Source organism: Saimiri boliviensis, chromosome 4 (assembly GCF_048565385.1).
Source record: "Saimiri boliviensis isolate mSaiBol1 chromosome 4, mSaiBol1.pri, whole genome shotgun sequence".
In the NCBI taxonomy this organism is placed as follows: domain Eukaryota; kingdom Metazoa; phylum Chordata; class Mammalia; order Primates; family Cebidae; genus Saimiri; species Saimiri boliviensis.
In genome coordinates this window covers 16,081,639-16,103,205 of record NC_133452.1, presented here as the reverse complement: position 1 = coordinate 16,103,205, position 21,567 = coordinate 16,081,639, and the positions used below count along the sequence as shown (strand labels likewise).

At 38.4% G+C, this 21,567-nt stretch overlaps 1 protein-coding gene across 2 annotated transcripts in view; it reads left to right on the top strand.

The window, feature by feature from the left end:
• OPRM1 (opioid receptor mu 1) overlaps positions 1-21,567 on the top strand; it is a 79,005-nt gene that overhangs the window by 56,762 nt on the left and 676 nt on the right. Inside the window, exon 4 of one of the 2 annotated variants that reach the window (XM_010344262.3) lies at positions 11,971-12,135. The exons of the other annotated variant lie outside the window; for it this stretch is intronic. Within the exon in view, the coding sequence (XP_010342564.1) occupies positions 11,971-12,069 (99 nt within the window). The 3' untranslated portion in view covers positions 12,070-12,135. Of the gene's footprint in view, positions 1-11,970; positions 12,136-21,567 lie in introns of those variants that run through there. 2 annotated transcript variants of the gene reach the window in all.

Below are 21,567 nucleotides of genomic sequence, written 5' to 3'. Positions count from 1 at the left end.
TCTCTACTATAAATACAAAATTAGCCAGATGTGGTGGCACATGCCTGTAATCCCAGCTACTTGGGAGGCTGAGGCAGGAGAATCACTTTAACCTGGGAGGCAGAGGTTGCAGTGAATCCAGATTGTGCCACTGCACTCCAGCCTGGGCAACAAGAGCAAAACTCCATGTCAAAAAAAAAGAAAGAAAGAAAGAAAGAAAATACTTCCAAAACATCCAAAACACTGGACAGATTCATACCTGTTGAAAGAATGATGAGGGCTGAGGATATTTCAGGAGATGTGGCAGACGTGACCCCTTTCTCATGCAACTGCCGAACAACCTAAATGACTCTGTAACCCCCTAACATCATGTCGTGCTTACTGTAAGTAATGGGAAAATATTGAAAATAGGTCTTCTTCCTTTTCTCCTCCTCGGCCTTTATTACTCTGATCCGATGTTATACTTTTCAAAACATGGGTTACATTCATGGTTGTTTTCTGATTTTACTTCTAACAAACCCTTTTGATGAGGAGACCAAGAGATAGATTCAGTGCCCTAAAGAGGTCCTTCCCTGGCTGAATATGAAAAAAACAAAAAAGATGGTCTCGTGTTTCTTTGTGCATGCCTGGGCTCAGCCTACTGCTCCAGCTGTAGCATCTGTGCCTGATTGATGTTCAGCTCACTGTCTTTATGACTTTTACATCTGTATTAGGTAGACTCAGGCATAGGCATTCATTTTCCATCTGCTCTTAGTGCAATTTAATTTCTCCACCCACTCCCTTCACTGCTGTTGTCTTATTGAATTCCACTTTGCTTTCAACCACTTCCCTGTTTATTCTGATCACTTCGGGATCAACTCAAACATGAACTGTTGACCACTGCTAACCTGCCTTGCCTACTTGGTTTCAACCCGAATCGTATTCTCTAATGTATTTCCTTTTTTGTTTTTTGTCTTTTGTTTCTGAGACGGAGTCACTCTGTCGCCCAGGCTAGAGTGCAGTGGTGCGATCTTGGCTCACTGCAACCTCTGCCTCCCGGTTCAAACAATTCTCCTGCCTCAGCCTCCTGAGTAGCTGGGATTACAGGCATGTGCCACCACACTCAGCTAATTTTTGTATTTTTAGTAGAGACGACGTTTCACCATGTTGGTCAGGCTGGTCTCGAACTTCTGACCCCAAGTGATTCACCTACCTTGGCCTCCCAAAGTGCTGAGATTACAGGTGTCAGCCACCATGACTGGCCTCTAATGCATTTTAGATTTTGACATGTAAGTGTTTATTGAAAAGGTTTAGCATCATACTGGGAAAAATGCAACACTGTTAGATCAGTCGAATTATCACTAAAACAGTTGGTATAAAAGTCATTGCAGTTTTTGCAATTACTTTCAATGGCAAACACCGCAATAGGTTTTGCACCAAGCTAGTGCTAACTACAACCACCATAGTAATGCTGCCTTACATTTGTATGGCAGTGTACAGATTTAAAAGTGCTTTCATGGTTATTATCACATCTGCTTCCTGTAACAACTCTGATGGGTAAATGTGAGAAAATAAGTGCTCAAGGAAGTTAAATCATTATATGAGATCAAACAGCCAGGAAGAAGTAGAATCCAGACAGGCACCCCAGCTTCAAATATTACTCCACAGTTTTCTCTGCTTTGCCACACAATGCCACTTTGCACTCAATTATTATCCCATGATCTCAGCCAGAGATTCTCAGAATTTCCTATGAGCTCCAGAAGAATGTAAGTTCTTAGGAATGCTCTAAGAAATTATGGTTCATTATGTGAGAGTCCAAGAATCTGCATTTCAAATAAAACGATAAACTGAAAACTATTCTTTAAACTGCACCTGCATCTCCAAAGTTGCAAATTCACTGTTTTGTCTAACCTGCCTAACCATTTCAGTCAAGCCGATTGACATGAATGTTTTCACCAAATGAGTTATGTGTTTTGTGAAACAATGTAATTATTCTTGGGAAAAGCCTTAATATTCTGATATCTCTATCAGTGGGTCTTATAGAAAAAAGTAATATAATAATGATAAAGTGGACATGGTGGTATGTCCTGCTAATTCCTTTTCATTGATACGGCAAGTCTTGTCCTAATCTTCTAATTACTATTATTAAAGCACTTTCTTGACATTTGAATCAAAATAGCAGGTCAAGAAGGAGATGCTTTGGTTTAACTATGAACTATATTATCCCCAGGTAAACTAAAAGCAGAAAGCTACTTTTAAAATCAACTACATCACAATCAAAAGCTGATCTCAGTTTTTGTTTTTGTTTTTGTTTTTTGTTTTTTTTTATACAAGACATCTGTGGAGAGTTAATTTGGGAAATAAATGGTTTCAATTCAATGGAAAAAACCTCAAATGAGAATAGCTCCCAAAATTACGGCACTGGACAACATTAACACATATTTTGTGAATGAAATCAAAATGGCTATTCTTTCAGTTGTATAGTTTAAAACAAAATGGTTCCAGTTGTGTGTGTGTGTGTGTGTGTGTGTGTGTGCGTGTGTGTATGCGTGATATAGGTGTGTTTCTTTATAAGTGTATAGAATTAGAGTATATGTAGATTTAAAATTAATATTTTGTACATAGCAGGAGAAATTGGTATGTGTTTCTATAAATTATTGAGATATGTGAGAGAAAATGTTTGATTAAAAATGTGTTTATTTCTAGAAAAATTTGGCTTTAAGACTATTAATAACAACATATATTGACCATTTTGTGTCTGGGATGGGATATCTTACTTAATCATATTAGATATGGACTGTAACCTCTACTCTATAGTCGAGGGAACTAATGTTTAAGGAAATAACTTGCCCAAGGTCATAGTTAAAAAGTAAAGTCTGAGGGTTGGATGCAGTGGCTCACCCCTGTTATCCTAGCACTTTGGGAAGCCAAGGTGGGAGGATTGCTTGAGGCCAGGTGTTCAAGACCAGCCTGGCCAACATAGTGAGACCTTGTCTTTACTAAATTTATACATTTTTTAAAAAAATTAATTTTTTTTAAATTAGTGACTAAGTATTGACTCCAGTTAAATTCCATCTCATAATCCAGACTTTTAATCAGTGTGCCCTGATATTTGCCAGTCTATTTTTCATTCTTCTCAGAGTAGTGTCAGACCTCTGAGAAATTTAGGGAAATTTAGTTTTAAAGATTGGATTAACTAAAATGGTGCAGTATCTTCTTGTGCTTACTGTTCCAACTAATGTAACTAACTGAAAAACAAAGCAATATATTTTTCCTTTAAAAACTAACTTAAAATGAGATGTCATCTTATTTGGTTAAACTTAAGTGGTGAATTGCTATTTTGTAGCCATTTTTTCATAAAAATATTCTCACAGAGATTTAGTGTTTTGCAACATGTCAATCTTTATTTTCTACCTCACATAGTTTTGGATGCTATATATGAAAGGTGCATATTTTTCTCTTTTAACTTTCAACAACACCACATTTATTTTTACTTCTACCTCTGTGATTTTAAAATGCAGTGTCACAGTATTTTTGCTTTTGCATTTTCTCCTTCACACTAAAGGAAAGGGTATTTGAATGCATATGACCTATCACAAACCAGCTATTAACTTTTGGATATCATTCTGATCACTATATCTTTTGGTAGGCTGCAAATAAATATTTGTAAACTGCTAAAATTTGACAAAAATGGCAAAATTAATTTGGAGAGGACATTATAAGAAATAGAAATTTCTGTGGGATCCAGAATAAAATTTGTCTTATTGATAATTTTCCTTTTCTAATTATTATTTTCCTGGAAATAAAGAATCTAGAGCCACAATTTCATCAGTCTTCTTCCTTCACACTCAGGATTTGTTTCCTTTTAGAGCTTCTGAGTTTGACATAAATAGGAACTTTTAATGATGAAAAAAAAAAAATTAGAGACAGGCCAGGTGTGGTGGCCCTCATCTGTAATCCCAACACTTTGGGAGACTGAGGCCAGTGAATTGCTTGAGCCCAGGAGTTTAAGGCCAGCCTGGGCAACCTGACAAAAGTTGATCTCTGCCAAAAAATAAAAAATAAATCCAGATGTGGTGGCACATACCTGTAGTTCTAGCTACTCAGGAGGCTGAGATGGGAGAATTGGTTGAGGCTGCAGTGAGTACTGATTGTGTCACTACATCCCAGGCTGGGCAACAGAATGACAGTCTGTTGGAAGGAAGGAAGAAAGGAAGGAAGGAAGGAAGGAAGGAAAGAAAGAAGAAAGAAAGGAAGGGGAAGGAAGGGACCTTATTGCCTATGACTTCTCTACTACAATAAAATCTCTTAAATAAAGATTTTAAATATATAATGTGGGTTGGGCAGGCTAGAAAGAAGATTCATCTCAAATGTTAAATTGTAGACATAGTTTTTAAAAACATGAAGAGTTTTCATAACATATATCAAAAAGTCATAGAACCCATGCAAGCCCAGTCATCCCCGTTGCCAGTGATGTGTGCTGAAGGAATAAACACCCATAAATATTAACCCTAACTGGTGGGAGATAAGTATGAAGTTAAGGTAGTGCTTGTTGCTGCACTGTGTATGGATCAAAGGAAATTAACCATGTTGTGTTTCTACAACACGTGAACATATTAGAAACACATGCAAATAAATAAATTCCCTGATAAACTGGTTCCATATCATTATCAGATACAAAATAAATATGGGCTGAAATCTCATCACAATTTGAATATTGGCCCTCTCAGTTTAGGAAGAAATGTGTAAAAAATAATGGGAACCATTTGTCTATATAAAGTCAAGTATTTCTTGGGAAAGAATGAAGGCAAAGGGGTAATGTACAGAGTATATTTTGTGTCTAAAATCAGCTACTATCTACTATTCTGTTTTCCATACATACACCAGAAATCCCAAGAATACTAGAAATCTACAAAATCAGCAACCCCTACCTAGGTTCTTACTGCTTTTGTCATGTTATCGAATATTAATAAAGGTTAAAAAAGATCTATTTAGGAGATTTTATAAATATGCATTATATAATTCAGAGTTTCTAATATATATATTTATTATTTACATATCTATACACACATATAAAATCCAAAGTTCCTATACCCAAGTCCCTTAAAGCATAAAAAGTAAATGATTTCTTATTATGATGAAATGGATTTGTTTAAGATGTGATAGAAATCCAAATTCTATGAAAGAAGATATTAAGAAATAAGAATAATTTAATCAATGAAAAGCAAAATATTTTTTAAAACGTTGACAACCAGAAAATTCAGTGAAAGGTGGATGTGAAATGAGTTATGACTACTGTACATTTAACAATACAATCATCTATTTAACCCATTTCATAGTTTGTCAACTTAAGAAGAGTATCTCACTCTTACTCATCTTCCTTCTTCTCTGTTATATTAGCTAAGATGTTCTTTTTTTTTTTTTTTTTTTTGAGACAGAGTCTTGCTCGGTCGCCAGGTACCAGGCTGAAGTGCAGTGGCATGATCTCGGCTTACTGCAACCTCCACCTCCCAGGTTCAAGCAATTCCCCTGCCTCAGCCTACCAAGTAGATGGGACTACAGGCGCACGCCACCATGCCCAGCTAATTTTTGTATTTTTAGTAGAGACGGGCTTTCACCATGTTGGCCAGGCTGATCTCTAACTCTCGACCTCTTGATCCACCTGCCTCGACCTCCCAAAGTGCTAGGATTACAGGTGTGAGCCACCGTGCCCGGCCAAGCTAAAATGTTATTATATTCAAGAATCCACAAATATAATTAAATATGGGCTTTTCAAATTCAAAACTTTAACTTTTAAAAATGCTCTCCTTAAACTACTGTTTGGAAATGGAAGGGAAATGAAAGGAGAAATTCTCTCATAGAATTTTTAAATGCTTCAACTAAGGCTTACAGTATGACTTGCATACACTATAATAACTGAATTTCTTTCTGATTGCTTCAGAAGTTCAGTGTGACAAACAGACTTTCAAATTCATATAGAATAGTAAATATCAACAACTAAATCTCAATAATGGATTTGTCAAGCAAATGCAAAATATTCACAGTTCTTAGAACAGTGGAACTGAAAAACAACACCATAGATTACCTTATCCAAATATCCTCTTCCTATGAAAGGAGAAATGGAAGGCCAGAAATGTATTCTTTTATTGTATGCCTTTTTTCTTACTAAAGGTAAAAGATGATACTGAAATCTTTCTAAATACCTGGTTTTCAAATAGAGTTTAAGAAAATTTGTGTAAATAAAAAGTCAGACAATTTTATTTGTATATAAACATACGTAAATTTAATTTTAAAAATTATAGCAGGTAAGGAGAAAGGTTTGCAATTAGATAAGAATAACAGATGCAAGATAAGATCCCAAAAAATTATTATTTTTTTTTTTTTTTGAGACAGAATCTAACTCTACTCTCCAGGCTGGAATGCTGTGATATCATCTGGGCTCCCCACAGCCTCTATTTCCCAGGCTCCAGTAATCATGCCTCAGCCTTCTGAGTAGCTAGGACTATAGGCACATGCTACCATACCAGGCTAATTTTTGTATTTTTTGTAGATATAGGGTTTTGCCGTGTTGCCAGACTGGTCTTAAACTCCTGGGCTGAAGTGATCCACCTGCCTCGGCCTCCCAAAGTCCTAGGATAGCCAAAGTCCTAAAAATTTAAACAGCTCCAATATTTATCCAGATCATAGTAGTTATCAGCTAAATGTCTTTGAGCAAGTTTCTAACACTCTCTGCTTGCATTTTCTCATCTGTAAGAAAGGTGATAACTGTAGTAACTACCACTTAGATTTGAGGTAAGCATGATGTATGATTATCCATGCAAAATGTCAGGCAACTGACTAATATTATTACTCTAAGCCATGCAATGAGGCTTTACTGTTTTCATCTTCTCCTTTTCCTTCTCCCCCAAAACTGAATTTCATCTTTTGTAAATAACATTTAAAAGGAATGAAATATGTACCTAAAGAGATCATGAAGCGGACTAACCCAAGCCTTCTCAACTTTGAAACTAGTGACGTTTGGGGTGGGATAATCCTATGCACTGTAAAATGTTCAGCACCATCCCTTGTCTCAACACACTAAGTGCCAGTAGCACCCACCCATCTCCCACTGTGACAGCCAAAATGCCTCCAGATATTGCCTAATGTCTCCTGGGGTGGAGGCGGGCAGCTGAAATCAGTCGAAAACCACTGATCTACCTTGTTTAATTTTGTTCAATAGATGAAGAAACATCAAAGTCCAAATTTGTTGTGATTTTTTTTTTTTTTTTTTTTGAGACAGAGTCTTATTCCAACACCCAGGCTGGAGTGCAGTGGCACATTCTCGGCTCACTGCAACCTCTGCCTCCCAGGCCCAAGCAATTATCCTGCCTCAACCTCCCAGGTCGTTGGGATCAGAGGTGCGTGCCAGCACGCTCAGCTAATTTGTGTATTTTTAGTAGAGATGTGGTTTCACTATGTGGTTCAGGCTTGTCTCGACTCCTGACTTCGTGATCCACCTGCATCAGGCTCCCAAAGTGCTGAAATTACAGGCATGAACCACCATGCCTGGGCTAGTTATGGTGTTTTTAAAGCAATGCCTGAGAAAGTTGGCACGAGACCCCAGATGTCCTGGCTTTAGTCTGATCCTCCTCTGAAACTTCACACTGGTTTCTCTAAGGAAAGGCTTTCTAAGGTTTTCTTCTGCACTACTAACCAGCTGCAAAGGAAAGGATTCCATATTCATGAAAGACAAGGAGAAAGCACAATTCTTCAACCCTCAGATGACTTCAAGCTGCTTTTTGGGGGAAAAAATGACCTTCAGCTTGAAGCACTATTAAGAGAGAATTAAAGGCCAATAAAGTCAAAGATATTGTTAGAGAACCCCAGGAGGCTGTGAATGAGGTCAAATCTCATGGCGATATTAAAACATTAAGAGGAGCTGTGGAAAAACAACAACGAAACACCAATCATAACCTCTGAAGCAAACAAGAGTGGAAGGACTCCTAGAAAACAAGGTTCAAGAGATAGTCCCAAGTTTAACAGGAATGTGGTAGCAACTGAAAACCACAGAATATTTAGCTTTGTACAAATTGTTTTTAGAACCTGGATTAAATCATTAAAATGTATTTTGAAAGTACTTAGAAAGAAATCAAGTAATCAGTAAGAGGCAAGTTATGATTAGTTATGGAAAAATAAGTTTTATTTTCTTAGAAAATTACTGGACAGGGAAATTATATCAACCCTATGCCGATTGTGTTTGTAACAATAGATTTGATAAGCTCTTACTAATTTTTGTAATACTATGCTATATTTAATTATGATCTAGATAATGGTACAATGAGGTAGATTTATAAACTTTTTTTTTTCCAAAGTGAAAGCAAGTTTATTAAGAAAGTAAAGAAATGAAAGAATGGCTACTCCAAAGACAGAGCAGCCCTGAGGGCTGCTGGTTACCCATTTTTATGGTTATTTCTTGATGATATGCTAAACAAGGAATGGATTTTTTATGCCTCCCCTTTTTAGACCATATAGGGTAACTTCTTAACATTGTCATGGCATTTGCGAACTGTCATGGTGCTGGTGGGAGTGTAGCAGTGAGGACGACCAGAAGTCATTGCTATCTTGGTCTTGGATTTTAGTCGTCTTCTTTACTGCAACCTGTTTTATCAGTGAAGTCTTTATGACCTGTATTTTGTTCCAATCTTTATCTCAGCCTATGATTTAGAATGCCTTAACCATATGGAAATGCAGCCCAGTAAGTTTCAGCCTCATTTTACCCAGTTCCTGTTCAAGATGGAGTTGTTCTTGTTCACATGCCTCTGACATTTCCCCCCTCCTTTTTATAGAGGAACTCTTAATCCTAAGGGCTGCAGAGAGATGAAGGTCCACCTTCTGTAACTTCTTTAGGCAAAATAAGAGCAATAGTATTCCCGCCTAACTCTTAGGGGCTCTTGTGTTCAGAGTAGACAGAAGCTCAGTTAGAAAGCATCAGTATGGCTAGGGCCATTCATGACTCTTGAGTTTCAACAAGAGACGGTATCTGGAAGATTAATAAGTGTTTAGTTTAAGAATTCAGTTAAGTTTGTTCTGTACTCCTACACAGAGTATAATGGCAATATATTCTACAAGAGTAAAGCAAAATAAGTAAAGTTGTTCCAAGTAAACTAAATTAGAAGGCTTTTCATGAACTGGGCAACTGTTAGAACTAAGCTGATATGGGGTTGCTAGCTGATTGTAATGTGCCCAGAATTAGAACACCGATCCAGATTTTTACATTACCCACCCTTTTGTTTCTTCTGAGCAGCAGTCAGAGATCCCTGGTTAGTTTACAGGAATAAGCAGGGTTAACCTAAATTGCAGAAACAAATTTAAAAACAACTAATGAGACTAAAATTTAAAAACAAATGTACCATAACTTTTGAAACATAGCTTCCTTTTTTTTTTTTTTTTTTTTTTGAGATGAAGTCTCACTCTGTCAGCCAGATTGGAGTGCAGTGGCACAATCTCAGCTCACTGCAACCTCCGCCTCGTCTGTTCAAGTGATTCTCCTGCCTCAGCCTCCTGAGTATCTGGGACTACAGGCATGTACCACCACGCCTGGCTAACTTTTGTATTTTTAGTAAAGATGGGATTTCACCATGTTGGCCAGGATGGTCTCAATCTCTTAACCTCATGATCTGCCCATGTCGGCCTCCCCAAGTGCTGGGGTTACTGGCAGGTTCCCATTTTTACTAAAAACAAATCATGGTAAGACTGATTTGCTTTATTATACTTGGCCTGGTTATAAAGTGCAACAAGAACAATTATTTTTCACATAAGCTCTTTTTAAATTGGCTTTGATGGAACTCTGTTCCATAGAAGGAATTTCAGATTAGACTTTTTAAGCTGATCCCAGCCATGGGTTTCTACCCTTAAATACCTATGAGTTGGGTAAATTTATTTCCTCTTGAGGTCCCAAGATAACTTGGGGCTTCTGGACCTGACAGAAAGTGACATTCTTTACTTACCATAGGTCAGAAACCCTGTACAGGGACTGTGCAGGCAAGGTATGAGGCCAGTTCCCCAAGGGGCTTTTATTGGCTTTATAAGTCAAGTTTAATTCCTTAAAGAAAAACATACCTTTCCAGTTAAAACCTTGACAAAATAAGCAATTTCTGCCATTTCTGTAATTGTGTCCTGTTACAAAAGAAAACAGATTCTTATTGCACCTATGCAAATAACTGTACTGCCATAAGTTAAGAATATTCAGAACTAGTTTCCAAATTCTGTAGAAATCAGGTAGAGAGAAACAAATGTCCTTCAAATTTTGTTCACAGGAGTACATTCAACTGTTAAAAGCTGTAAATAGCTCAAAAGAAAAGTTTTCTTGACTCTGAAAAGCAAAAAATGATCGGCAATGTGCTAAGCAAAGTTTAAAAGGTTATTTTAGTTTTTTATTTTTTTAGCAAATTTAGTTAACTCCTGTTTTGCTTGATATTTATGAACATTCCAGATCTTCATGAGAGTTCTGAAAGTTATTTTCTCTATTCTAATGTTACAATCTCCAAAGTTATCAAAAACCTGCATTTAAGAACACCTGTTAGAATTCGATAGTTGATTATAAACCACCTTCTAAAGAGGATTAAAATAAGACAACAATTGTCTGTGGATGATAAAAAGTTTTAGGACAGCCACTATTAAAGCCACAATTGATAAATAAATTTGCTTACCTCTGTGGCACACAAAATTTTACAGAACAGTTATAATGATTAATAACATACACTAAGTAATATTAGAATTATAGGAGTTCCATAACTTGGGAACATATACCAATAACACAAATGCAAATATAGTCCAAGGAAAGAAAAACACCATTTCACATTTGATAATGCTTCCTCTATGATTTTTATAGCAAAAAGCCAAATTTCCCTTTTATATTAATGTACTATTAATGTTAAACCTACTTTTTAATAAAACCTTATAGACACATTTACTCAATTTTAATGTCTAACCATAAGGTAAGGTTCTTACAAACCTTTTATAAACCTTTACATTTTTTTGTGAAAGAGCAAATCAGTGCTCTGAGAAAAACCTTTTATTGCAATTCATGAGGCATTTAAGAAACCTAACACCTTTGAATTCTACAACATTTCTTGCATACATTCCTTTTTACAAATCCTTTCACAACTTATACAGAACATCTGAGACATTCTTGGACTTACTAAATGGCCCTAAATATTCCTTCTTTTAAACAACAGTTACTTTACTTTAGGACAAGAATTTACCATACAAAATCCTTTTATATATAAAATCTTTATTTATAATCTTCTTTGTATAGCTAGGCGGCATGGTAAATTCCACATGACCCCAGGTCTTATCTAGAATTTAATGACCTAAAGTAGGTGAATTGAAAAATTTTCAAAAGTCAAAGAAAGTTTGACCTTAAAGCATTTAGCAAATCTGATATCTGACCTTAATTTAGACCAAATGTCTACATTTTTAAGACATTTTATTTTACCAATAATCTTTAAAACTCTTTATTTCCAAAAGATTACTAAAGTCACATAAACAAAAAGGCATTCAAGTTTCTATTTTTCTGCCAAAATATTTGATTTAAGCGCTTATTTTTCTAAGCCAATTAATTAGAGCTCTTTTATATATAAACATACAACACATATAAATATACAGACAGACAAAGATTCAGCACTTGTAAGATTTTTCATTTGCCAGTTTCTTAATTGGATGACTGGCTTCAGGGGAGAGCCCTTGGAAGAACAGGGCCAGTAAAGGGGTCTTTGGTGCCTCCTGTTTTTCCCAAGAAGTCCAGGCAGTTAGAGTTTGAAAGTCTGCTTTTAATTAAACTGAGTTTAACCATAGCACTCTTTAATAAAGTCCTTCTAGAACTTCTTATGCCAAATGGCCAATATTTCTGGCTTTTGAACCTCACCAAAGGTGAACTCCCTGGTGCTTAGAGAAAGGAAAATTTCAGACAGTCCATGGAGGAGAATAGACAAGTTCACACCGATATTAAACCAAAAATAACTTACTTTCTAGGGGGGATTGAACCTGAACTGCCACTGTGAAAGTGCAAAGCCCTGGCTACTGAGCTACAATGTAAGACAGTCTCCATTTCCCTTCCCAGGAAGAGTCTAAAGTAGTTAATTTTGAGTTTGCAAAGGCTTTTACCTATTTAATATGATTTTTAGAGCTGACTATGACATGAACCCTAAAATTCCTGTTTCTTTGAAGGTGGAGACCAAGAGAAGGTGCCACCATGTGTTTAAAAGGTCAAGCTCCCAAGGACATAAAACAAGGTGGAGACTTCATCCAGTTTTTTTTGTTTGTTTCAGGGACCTGCAGCCAAGTTTGTTACTCACCAGCTTACTAGATCATCTCAAAAAGCAGGCTCACAGGTATTCTAAGCCCATATTTTATCCTAAATCATCGCTCAACACAGAAAAACAAATGCATAACACAAAATACACGAGCTTAAGACTGGCCTTAGAATTCTTTTTTGCATTAATCAAAATTTTGCAGAGGAGATAAACACTGATTTATTCATTTTATTTTATTACCATTCATTCAACAATCTACATAGAGCGAAAGAAGCTAGACATCTGACTGATAAGAAATTCTTACTCTGCTGGCATGCCAGGCTTCTGGGTTCCCTTTCCCTGAGCAGACCTAGTGATCTGGCTTGCATCACCATTGCCTTGGGGGCCAAGCTGCATCCTAAAGGAAAAGTACTTTTTTTCATTCTGGCCACAGCAAAATATATGTGATAAAACATAGACATTAGACATTCTGCTTATCACCCAATATCAAACTGGCAAGGCTTAAATTTGCCCCAGATGGGCCCCATTATCTTTCATCCAACCCCCAACTTGTGCTCTCTGGGCAAGATGATTGCCCTGAGTAATAGAAAAGATAGGAAAGGAATAGGAGAAAGAGAAAAGCGTCGCCTGTGGCACTGTGGGGAAGATCAGGGAGGCCAGAGAAAGACCCACCCATTGTGGTGACACTGTAAACTTCAGGTGGCTACTTCTCAGTAGCAAAAGGATCTTTTCCAGCAATCTTATTGGCTCTCACGTTTCCCCTTTTAGGGAGAAAAAAGCTCCCCATGTCCCCCAATACTGTACATATCCAACCCTGTCACCTACAGCCATCAGCAAAGAGTGCAAAACAGATTAATCCAAAGATAATAGCAATTAACATCCCAAAGCATTAAACTTGTTCTTAGCCAAGAGGAACTTTACCAAGAGGGATCTCTAATCCCCTGAATCTTAGACGGGACTCTAACCATCCTAAGTCAGGTCCCTAGCCCCAATCTATAAACTTTTAATTAACTCCCATCTTAATAGTTGCAATCAATGGAGGAATGGTTGATAACCTAGGTGAGAAAAGATAAAAAATCAAGCATACTAGAAGTGTTAGCTATAACTAAAAACACAGTAGTTACTAAAGAAAAATTTTAGTCCAAAAATCCAACTATAGGAATTTGGAAGGTGAGTGGTTGCATACGCAAAAAAAGTTATGGGGATTTTATTTCATGGACCAACAATATGACGATATAAAACATCTAACCTGTTGGAATTACAGGTCACATCAACAGAATTCTTGTGTCTAGAACTAAAGAAATGTTAGCCTCACTCTAATAGACAATATGCTTCAGGAATTAAATAAGCAAATTAGATGGCATTCAGAGATGAATAACAAAGATGGTAGAGGGAATTAAAATAACTGCTCATGATTACTCTGAGGAATAGAAGCCTCAGAAAGCACAACACGGTTATCTTCACATGCTTAAAGCAATGTGAACAGGAAATTGGACTTAACCAATGTAGCCCCACTTATTAAAGCCAATGGGTAGAGGTTACAGAGAAAGCTATTCCAGTACAACCAAATGAAAAAATATTTAAGCCACTTTCTTGAGATGTGATTGGCTTACAGAAAGATGTACCTATTTAATGTATACAACTTGATGAGTTGGAATTTTATTTTATTTTATTTTATTTTTTTTTTTTTGAGATGGAGTCTTGCTCTTGTGCTCAGGCTGGAGTGCAGTGGTACGATCTCGGCTCACTGCAGCATCTGCCTCCCAGCTTCAAGCAATTCTCCTGCCTCAGCCTCCTGAGTAGCTGGGCTCCAGGTGCGCACCAGCACACCCACACTATTTTTAGTAGAGATGGGGTTTCACCATGTTAGCCAGGATGGTTTCGATCTCCTGACCTCGTAATTCACCCGCCTCAGCCTCCCAAAGTGTTGTGATTACGGGCGTGAGCCACCATGCCCGGCCAAGTTTAGAATTTTCTAAACTGTGGGTTACAGAGGTTTTTCTTGTTACTGGAGTCTAATATTCAAACTTCAGCATTTTGCCTACATGAAAAGGACATTGAGATGATTCAGATATTAAGATTTGATGATTAGGGAATGAGAGGGATTGACCCTTTGAATAAGGTTTTCAGTTTTCACAAGCTCTACCAGCTTCTTGTAGAATACTACTACAGTGAAATGCTGATGTGGTTTGTGCATGGGAAGCTCTGTAGACAAATACGAGGAAATCTGGCCTATCTTATTATGTTTTTACATATTGGGGACTGATAATATGTATAAAAGGCTTTGAAAAGCCTTTGTGTGTGTTTGTGTGTGTGTGTGTGTGTGTGTGTGTGTGTGTGTGTGTGTGTGTTACATACATACATTTCACTGTCTAAGCCAAAGTTCTTCAGTTCTCCAATATTTCTGAGCACAGGCCATTTTTCAAGGGACATCTCACAGAATAAAGGTTTCACTGAGCAATGTTTAAAAGCCACTGTAGATCATCAGTCCTAGTTATGCATGAATCTCTTCAAAATTTGGTGTTTCAGCTGGGCGCGGTGGCTCAAGCCTGTAATCCCAGCACTTTGGGAGGCTGAGGCGGGCGGATCACGAGGTCGAGAGATCGAGACCATCCTGGTCAACATGGTGAAACCCCGTCTCTACTAAAAATTAAAAATAAATAAAAATAAATAAAAATAAAAAATTGGTGTTTCACTGGAGTAAATGGCAAGGTCTCATAATTCTAGACATTAATCAGAATCCTAAAACTGATTATTAAACTCTTACTCTTACTCATTCAACATGTATGCTCTAAATACTTCAGTATACAAAAAGACATTAAAATTTCATATCTTTAAAAATAGAGCAAGGTTTTCCCTTTTGTTTTATTTGGGTTTTCACTTTTGTTTTGCTTTGTTTTCTGGTTATATTATATGAAAAAAATCTATTTAGCTTTGGGGTATAAATTGTGGAATTAAACTATACACAGCTAAGAATAAGCATTATAATTGACACATTGTTCTGTTTTTGAATGAAATATCTTTGCAGAAAATAGATTTCCTTTAACAGTCATCTATACTCAACTGTGAGCATACCAAGGGCTAACAATAACAACATTTTCCTGTGAAAGAAAGTGAGATTGGAAGCCAGAGAGCCTGGGTTCTGGTGCTAGCCCTAGTGGAGACCACGTGTGTGAGTTTGTCATCCCATGGCTTAAGAACTGCTTATGGTTGCTTAAGAGATCCCTTCATAAGCAGCAGTTTCTGAGCTTTCTTGACTACTCAAGAATTAGGACTCATTTCTGGGTTTGACTGATTATATCATTCAGACTCCAGGAACAGCCTCTGTTAGAGAACAATAAATGTAATGGCCAAAGCTTTCTCTTATGAAAGAAAGATGTATTATATTGAACAAAATAAGGCCATATACACAGCAGAAGAACACATATGGCATATCAAGTCTGGATCATTTGAACTACCAGAATATGTGACACCTCTCCTTGAATTCTTCTTTGCTAAAGTTGGAGCCCTTGTACTGTAGATTCTGTACATCTGATTCAGGCAATGGAGCTGGAAGAAAGGATAAGTTTCCTGTTATTATTATTTAGGTACATGGAGATCTTTGCCTGTGAGTCATCAGCTCCCATGGTTTTCTGTATGGTTCTGTTTTTATGGTTTCTGAAATGAATGAGATTTTGAAGCCTATTACTGGATGAAACTCTGATCAGCTTCAAAAGTACCCAAGCCTGCTACTGCCTTCAATTGTAACTTTGGATGGCATTACAAAGAAAAAAGAAAAAATGGAAGTGGAGGAGAGTGGCCACAAAATGAAAATATTAAACGAGCTTTCCTCCTCCAATGCACCTGGACACTTCACTTCACCTCTCAAGGTTATGTCTGCTTCCATAGATCAACAACATTGAAAAGAATCTCTTCCATTTTCTTTAGCTCCAAAAGTTCAGGAAATACACACCAATCTTTGTGTGGATAAAGATTAAAAGTGCCTTAAATCAGCTTCAGTTCGAACCTTAAAATCTTTTCAAATATTTAATTTTTAAAAATAGGACAAAAAATAGCCAAAGGGGATTTGCTAGTTGACTTCTTGGAAAAACTTTAGTTTAAAAAACTGTTGACAATAATAGAAAACTGATAGCAGAGAATTGTGTTATATCTATTTATCTAACACATATGTCTAAGTATCATATCTCATGTCAAATGTCAAATCTACTAACTGTACTGTGGTTATCATCAGAAAAGAAACCCAGCTTTAGAAAGTGGTAGGAAGTTCCAAAACTGCAAAGGATGTCTTAGCAAGCAAGCAGGTTGGCTTGTCACAATTCTATGGGTGCTAGAAATAGACAACGTGACTCAGTGAGCCAGAGAAAAGCCACTTATTATAGCACAGCAAACAGCAGGAGTATCAGCATGGTAATGCCAGCTCCTTTACCTTTACATCTAATAATGTGACACAATGAACCCAAATTGCTGCTACACACACAGTGAGTTGCACAGCAGCTGAGGAGCCCAGAGACAAAGGTTCAGTGTCTTTTGTAGCAAGCAGTAAACAAACCAGTCCTCCTTCTCCAGGAGTCAGGGTCTCAAAGTGGTCATGCTGTGGTCCTCATGTGGTCAGGCAGTGAAGGTTGTCAATTGACTAGCTGTAGAAACAAACTCAGGGTAAGAAGATAATTAGATCTTGCAGTTTAGCTCAGTCAGCAAGAATGGACAGGGTTGTTCAGTGGACTGCCTATCCTGATAATTCATGTTCAGGCTAGCAGATCCTTGGCTGTACTTAAATTTTTATATGATTACGCCACCCCATCCGCAACTTGAATTAGACATACTGACAAGGACTACGACCAAATCTGTTTCCACTTATTTCTGTCAATACTGGATTAGGGCTATTGTCAACAGAATCCCATCCATAGGATGAGGTCAGTCCACAGTACTGACCTCAACCATGTGCTCCAAGATCCAAACCCAGTTGAATAAGTCACAGAAAAGACTAACAGGTCGAATTTCAGATAAGCACCCAGCTCCCTATCTTATGGTATGCATGGATTTCTCCACCATACTGTAGGTATTAATCCAAACACAACAGGAACAGTTGGCCACCATACAAATTCTCCCCAATTCTACCAGACTAAGTAGTCTAAGGTCAATGATCCATTTACAATCAGGGAGCTAAGACTGACCTGCTGATCGTTTATAGTTTCTTTCATCTCATTGGCTCTGATAGCTAAACTTAAGAGTAGCTCCTGGTCTGTCTTTAAAATATGGACTCTGTTGCTGGGGAACACTGCTATATGGAAATAGAAAACCATATATCCCTTAGGTAGGACAGCACTCTTAACCTAGGGGGCTAACAGTGGGAATGTGATCCAAAGAGTGGTGCCATTGCCAATCATTGCAAGGACTCAAAGATTAACCAAACAGCAACCTCCCCACCAAGCTCCAGTGGATGGATATCCTCTGGACCACTCTCTCCCACATATGAACATATTATTTGATTTGATCACCATGACCTTGGTCTAGTTAAGCTCTATGGGCAGGGTCATCATGTAGTTGTCACCTGGCTAGTCCTACATAGCATGACTCAAAGACACTTAGTGTCAGGAGAAGTACATGAATCAGTATGAGCTATCTGAGTGATTATGCAGGTAAAAGGGTGATTCATTTTGGGGAGCTGCCTTAGATACACCAGGCACAGTAGAATAATTCCAGGCTAAGCAGGCCTGTGGTTGGGATTAACAGAATCCCATCCACAGAATGAGGTCAGTCTGCAGTGTTAACCTCAGCTGTGCACTTCAGAATCCCAGGCCCAAATGAATAAGTCACAGAGGAGACTAACAGGTCGAATTTCAGATGAGCACCTAGCTTCCTTTCTTATGGTATGCATAGATTGCTCCACCATATGCATATGCATACAATCTATCTGCATGGATTGTTCCACTGAACCTTGGTATTAATCCAAACACAACAGGAACAGTTGGCACTGACCTCCTGCAAATTTATACAAATTCCATACAAACTCCATACAAATTCAGAGAATACCATCAGAAGATTTTCTGATGCCACAGCGCATAGATGAGGATGATAAACCCAGCCGATAAATCTAGCAGTGGTACCAGCTGGCAATCAGAGCTGCTACTTATCTCTGATTATTTTGCCAACTGAGGGGCTGGGACTCAGAGACAAAAAGAGCATGTATTAATCCCTCCTCTCAGCATCTCCAGGGTGTACGGTGTTCTTTCCCCAATGAAGTGGTTAGTGGTGCCAGGGAGGCAATGAGTCCATAATGCCAAGGGTCTACCTCCAGGTGGAGACCGTTTCCCTTTCCAGAAGCCTGGAGTTGAAAAGGGCCCCCTGGGTGGTCTGCTGCAACATCCTGCTACACTGACCCAAGTGCCACCTGCAGCTTAGGTCCCCAGCCATATATGGCAGACTTTTTGATCAGGGTGTACATAGGACTCAACAGGAGGCATGCATAGATAAGGCACGTCTTGTCTCTAAGCCCTAAATAGTCCAATTAAGTGCCAGGCTTCCTTTCTCTTAAGAGAGCCATAGAGCAAAGAATGTTTTCTTTACTGTCTAGGATCAACTTTTGAGTCTTAATACACATCACTTTGAAAATTTTGGCTTGGGTGGCCAGTCCTGTATCTTATCAGAATTAAGAGTCGTTCTAGGCCTTCATGTAATTTAGCATCTGCTAATATTATTGAAGCCTATCAATAGAGTATCATCAATATTGTAAGCCTAATTTCTCTGCAAAAGAGAGAGAGAGAGAGAGAGAGAGAGAGAGAGAGAGAGAGAGAGAGAGAGAGTGGCTTGTCCTGTGTTTTGATCCACCTGCTGGCAATAAATAGCAGGGAAATTCAAGTAGTACTGCAACAGCCCAGGAAACATGTTTCGGAGGGTCAGCCAGAGAAGGGGTCTTAATATTTGGGTGCAAAAGGGATTGAGAAAAATACATGACTAAAGTCCAAAATGGCACACCAGGTGCTATCGCAGGGAATTAATTCATTTACAGTCACAATGTCTGTAACAGCCAGAACTATAACACCAAGTAAATTCAGTTGGCAGGGATCTACCACAAGCCTCCAGATTCCAATTAGCTTTTTTCCACTGGCCACCCAAGGCTGTTACACTGAGATATTACATTTTTCATGAGTCCCATTGTATTTAAGTCCTTGATGAAGGCTGTGGTTTCCTTTTCTCCTTCTGGAATTCTAAATTTTTTTTTTTTTAAACTTAGAAGAGAATCAAAGCCAATCTGTGATCAGTTGTGCATGCAATCCTCTATCCCTCTCTACAAATGGCTCTTCCAATCAAGAAAATCTCTCCTGAACATCATGAGCATTTACAGAACAAGAATGTAAATTATCAATACCAATTACACATTCAGCCCTGGGAGCAGCCGAAGTAGTAGGTAACAGAGCTCTAAATAGCCTTGCCCAGTGGCTACAGTTGCTTCCTTTCCCTTTTTTTTTTTTTCTGTTTCAAATCTGGTTAATTAAATGTGTGCTCCTTACAAGAGAAGGACCTCAAGAGAACCTGATACTTAGTCATTTGAGCATGGATATCAAAAACAGACACAGGCGGCATGGTGGTTCATGTCTCTAATCCCAGAGCTTTGGGAGGCTGAGGCAGGAGGATCACTTGAGGTCAAGAGCTTGAGACCAGAATGGTCAACTTGGGAAACCCTGTCTCTACTGAAAATACAAAACTTAGATGAGCATGGTGGCATATGCCTATAATTCCAGCTACTCGGGAGGCTGAAGCATTAAGAATTGCTTGAACCTGGGAGCTGGAAGTTTCATTCGGCCAAGATTGCGCCACTGCACTCCAGCGTGGGTGACAGAATTGGGCTCTGCCTCAAAAAAAAAAAAAAAAAAAAAAAAAAAAAAACAGAAAAGAAAATCTTCTTGGACTGGCCATAATGTAATCACTAAAACAGAAATTCAGAGTAGTAAACCTTATTATGGGACATGATTCTATCTCAATGATGTAATTTGCACAGTGGTTTAAAGCGTAGATTCCCACGTGACACAGCCTTGGTGCGCATGCTCTAAGGCGTAACCTTTCTTACTCCTTCTTTGCACCAAGGCAGTGGCCAAGTGTGGAACAGCCCCTCCGTCGGCTGATCAAAGCACCCCTGGACTTCTTTCCTTTCCCTTTTCCCGTGGATCTGCGTCTTGGTACTCTCTCTGGGAATATGTTGCCCTTCAGATGCATACAATTGTAACTTAAAACCTGACACAGTTGTGCTTCCCCACCTAAGAGCCCAGAGTGTTCTCTCAGTCCCCTAGCCCATCGGAGAGCAAACAGAAAACCATGGCAGTTTGTTAGATTTTATCCCTCACCTCTCAGCCTCCATCTGTTGACTCAACTCTTGCTCATCAGCAGGTAGGACAGAGGTGGACCACTCGCTGCCCACCTTCTGCACCATTTGGGCCAGAATATTTGCTACCAGACCCAGGGAGTTCACAAATGTCCCTGAACCCAGCTTTTGAGTTCTTGCCTTTTTATTCTTCCAAAAAGTTCTTGTCGGTCTTGGCACCCTGCACTTTGGGCCATTTTGGGAAGACTCTCAACCTCTTAGAAGATAGGTGGCAAGAAGTAACAGGATTCCAAAGGAGATGAAGCAAGCAAGTAGATTGCTTTGCCACAACTCTGTAGGTGCCAAAAGTAGACAAAAGACTCAGGCAATTGACTACTCACAGCACAGCAAATAGCAGAAGCTTTAGCGTGATAGTGCCAGTTTCCCTACTCCCAAATCCCACAAGGCAATATGATTGGACCAGCTGGCAGTACACACACAGTGGGTTGTATCACAGTTGAGGAACCCAGAGCTGAAGTCTCAGCACCTGGGGGAGCAATAAACAAGCCTCCCCTAGGAGCAAGCAGCCACATCGTGGTCAGTGCTATAGTTGTCTGTGCCTACCTTAATTGCCTGTGTGACCAGCTGCAGAAATTATCAGAGTCAGAGAACAGTTAGGCCTTGCAATTTGTCAGGGTGAGCAAGGACGTGCAGGGACACTCCTGGCCCATGATGGACTTCCTGTCCCTAAAAGGAGAATGATCTGATCTATTCTTTATTCTTAGAAAACATGTACTGAAATATTTAATGGTTTAAAAAGATGTGTGTGTGTGTGTGTGTGTGTGTGTGTGTGTGTGTGAGAGAGAGAGAGAGAGAGAGAGAGTGAGCAAATGGTAAAGCACATGGATAAAGCAAATTTACCAAAATAAAAATTTTTAATGATCTTTTATCCCTTTGCATTTATTATACAAACAGCTCCTTTCTTTCTCTTCAGCAATGTTATAATGAGTGATAGCA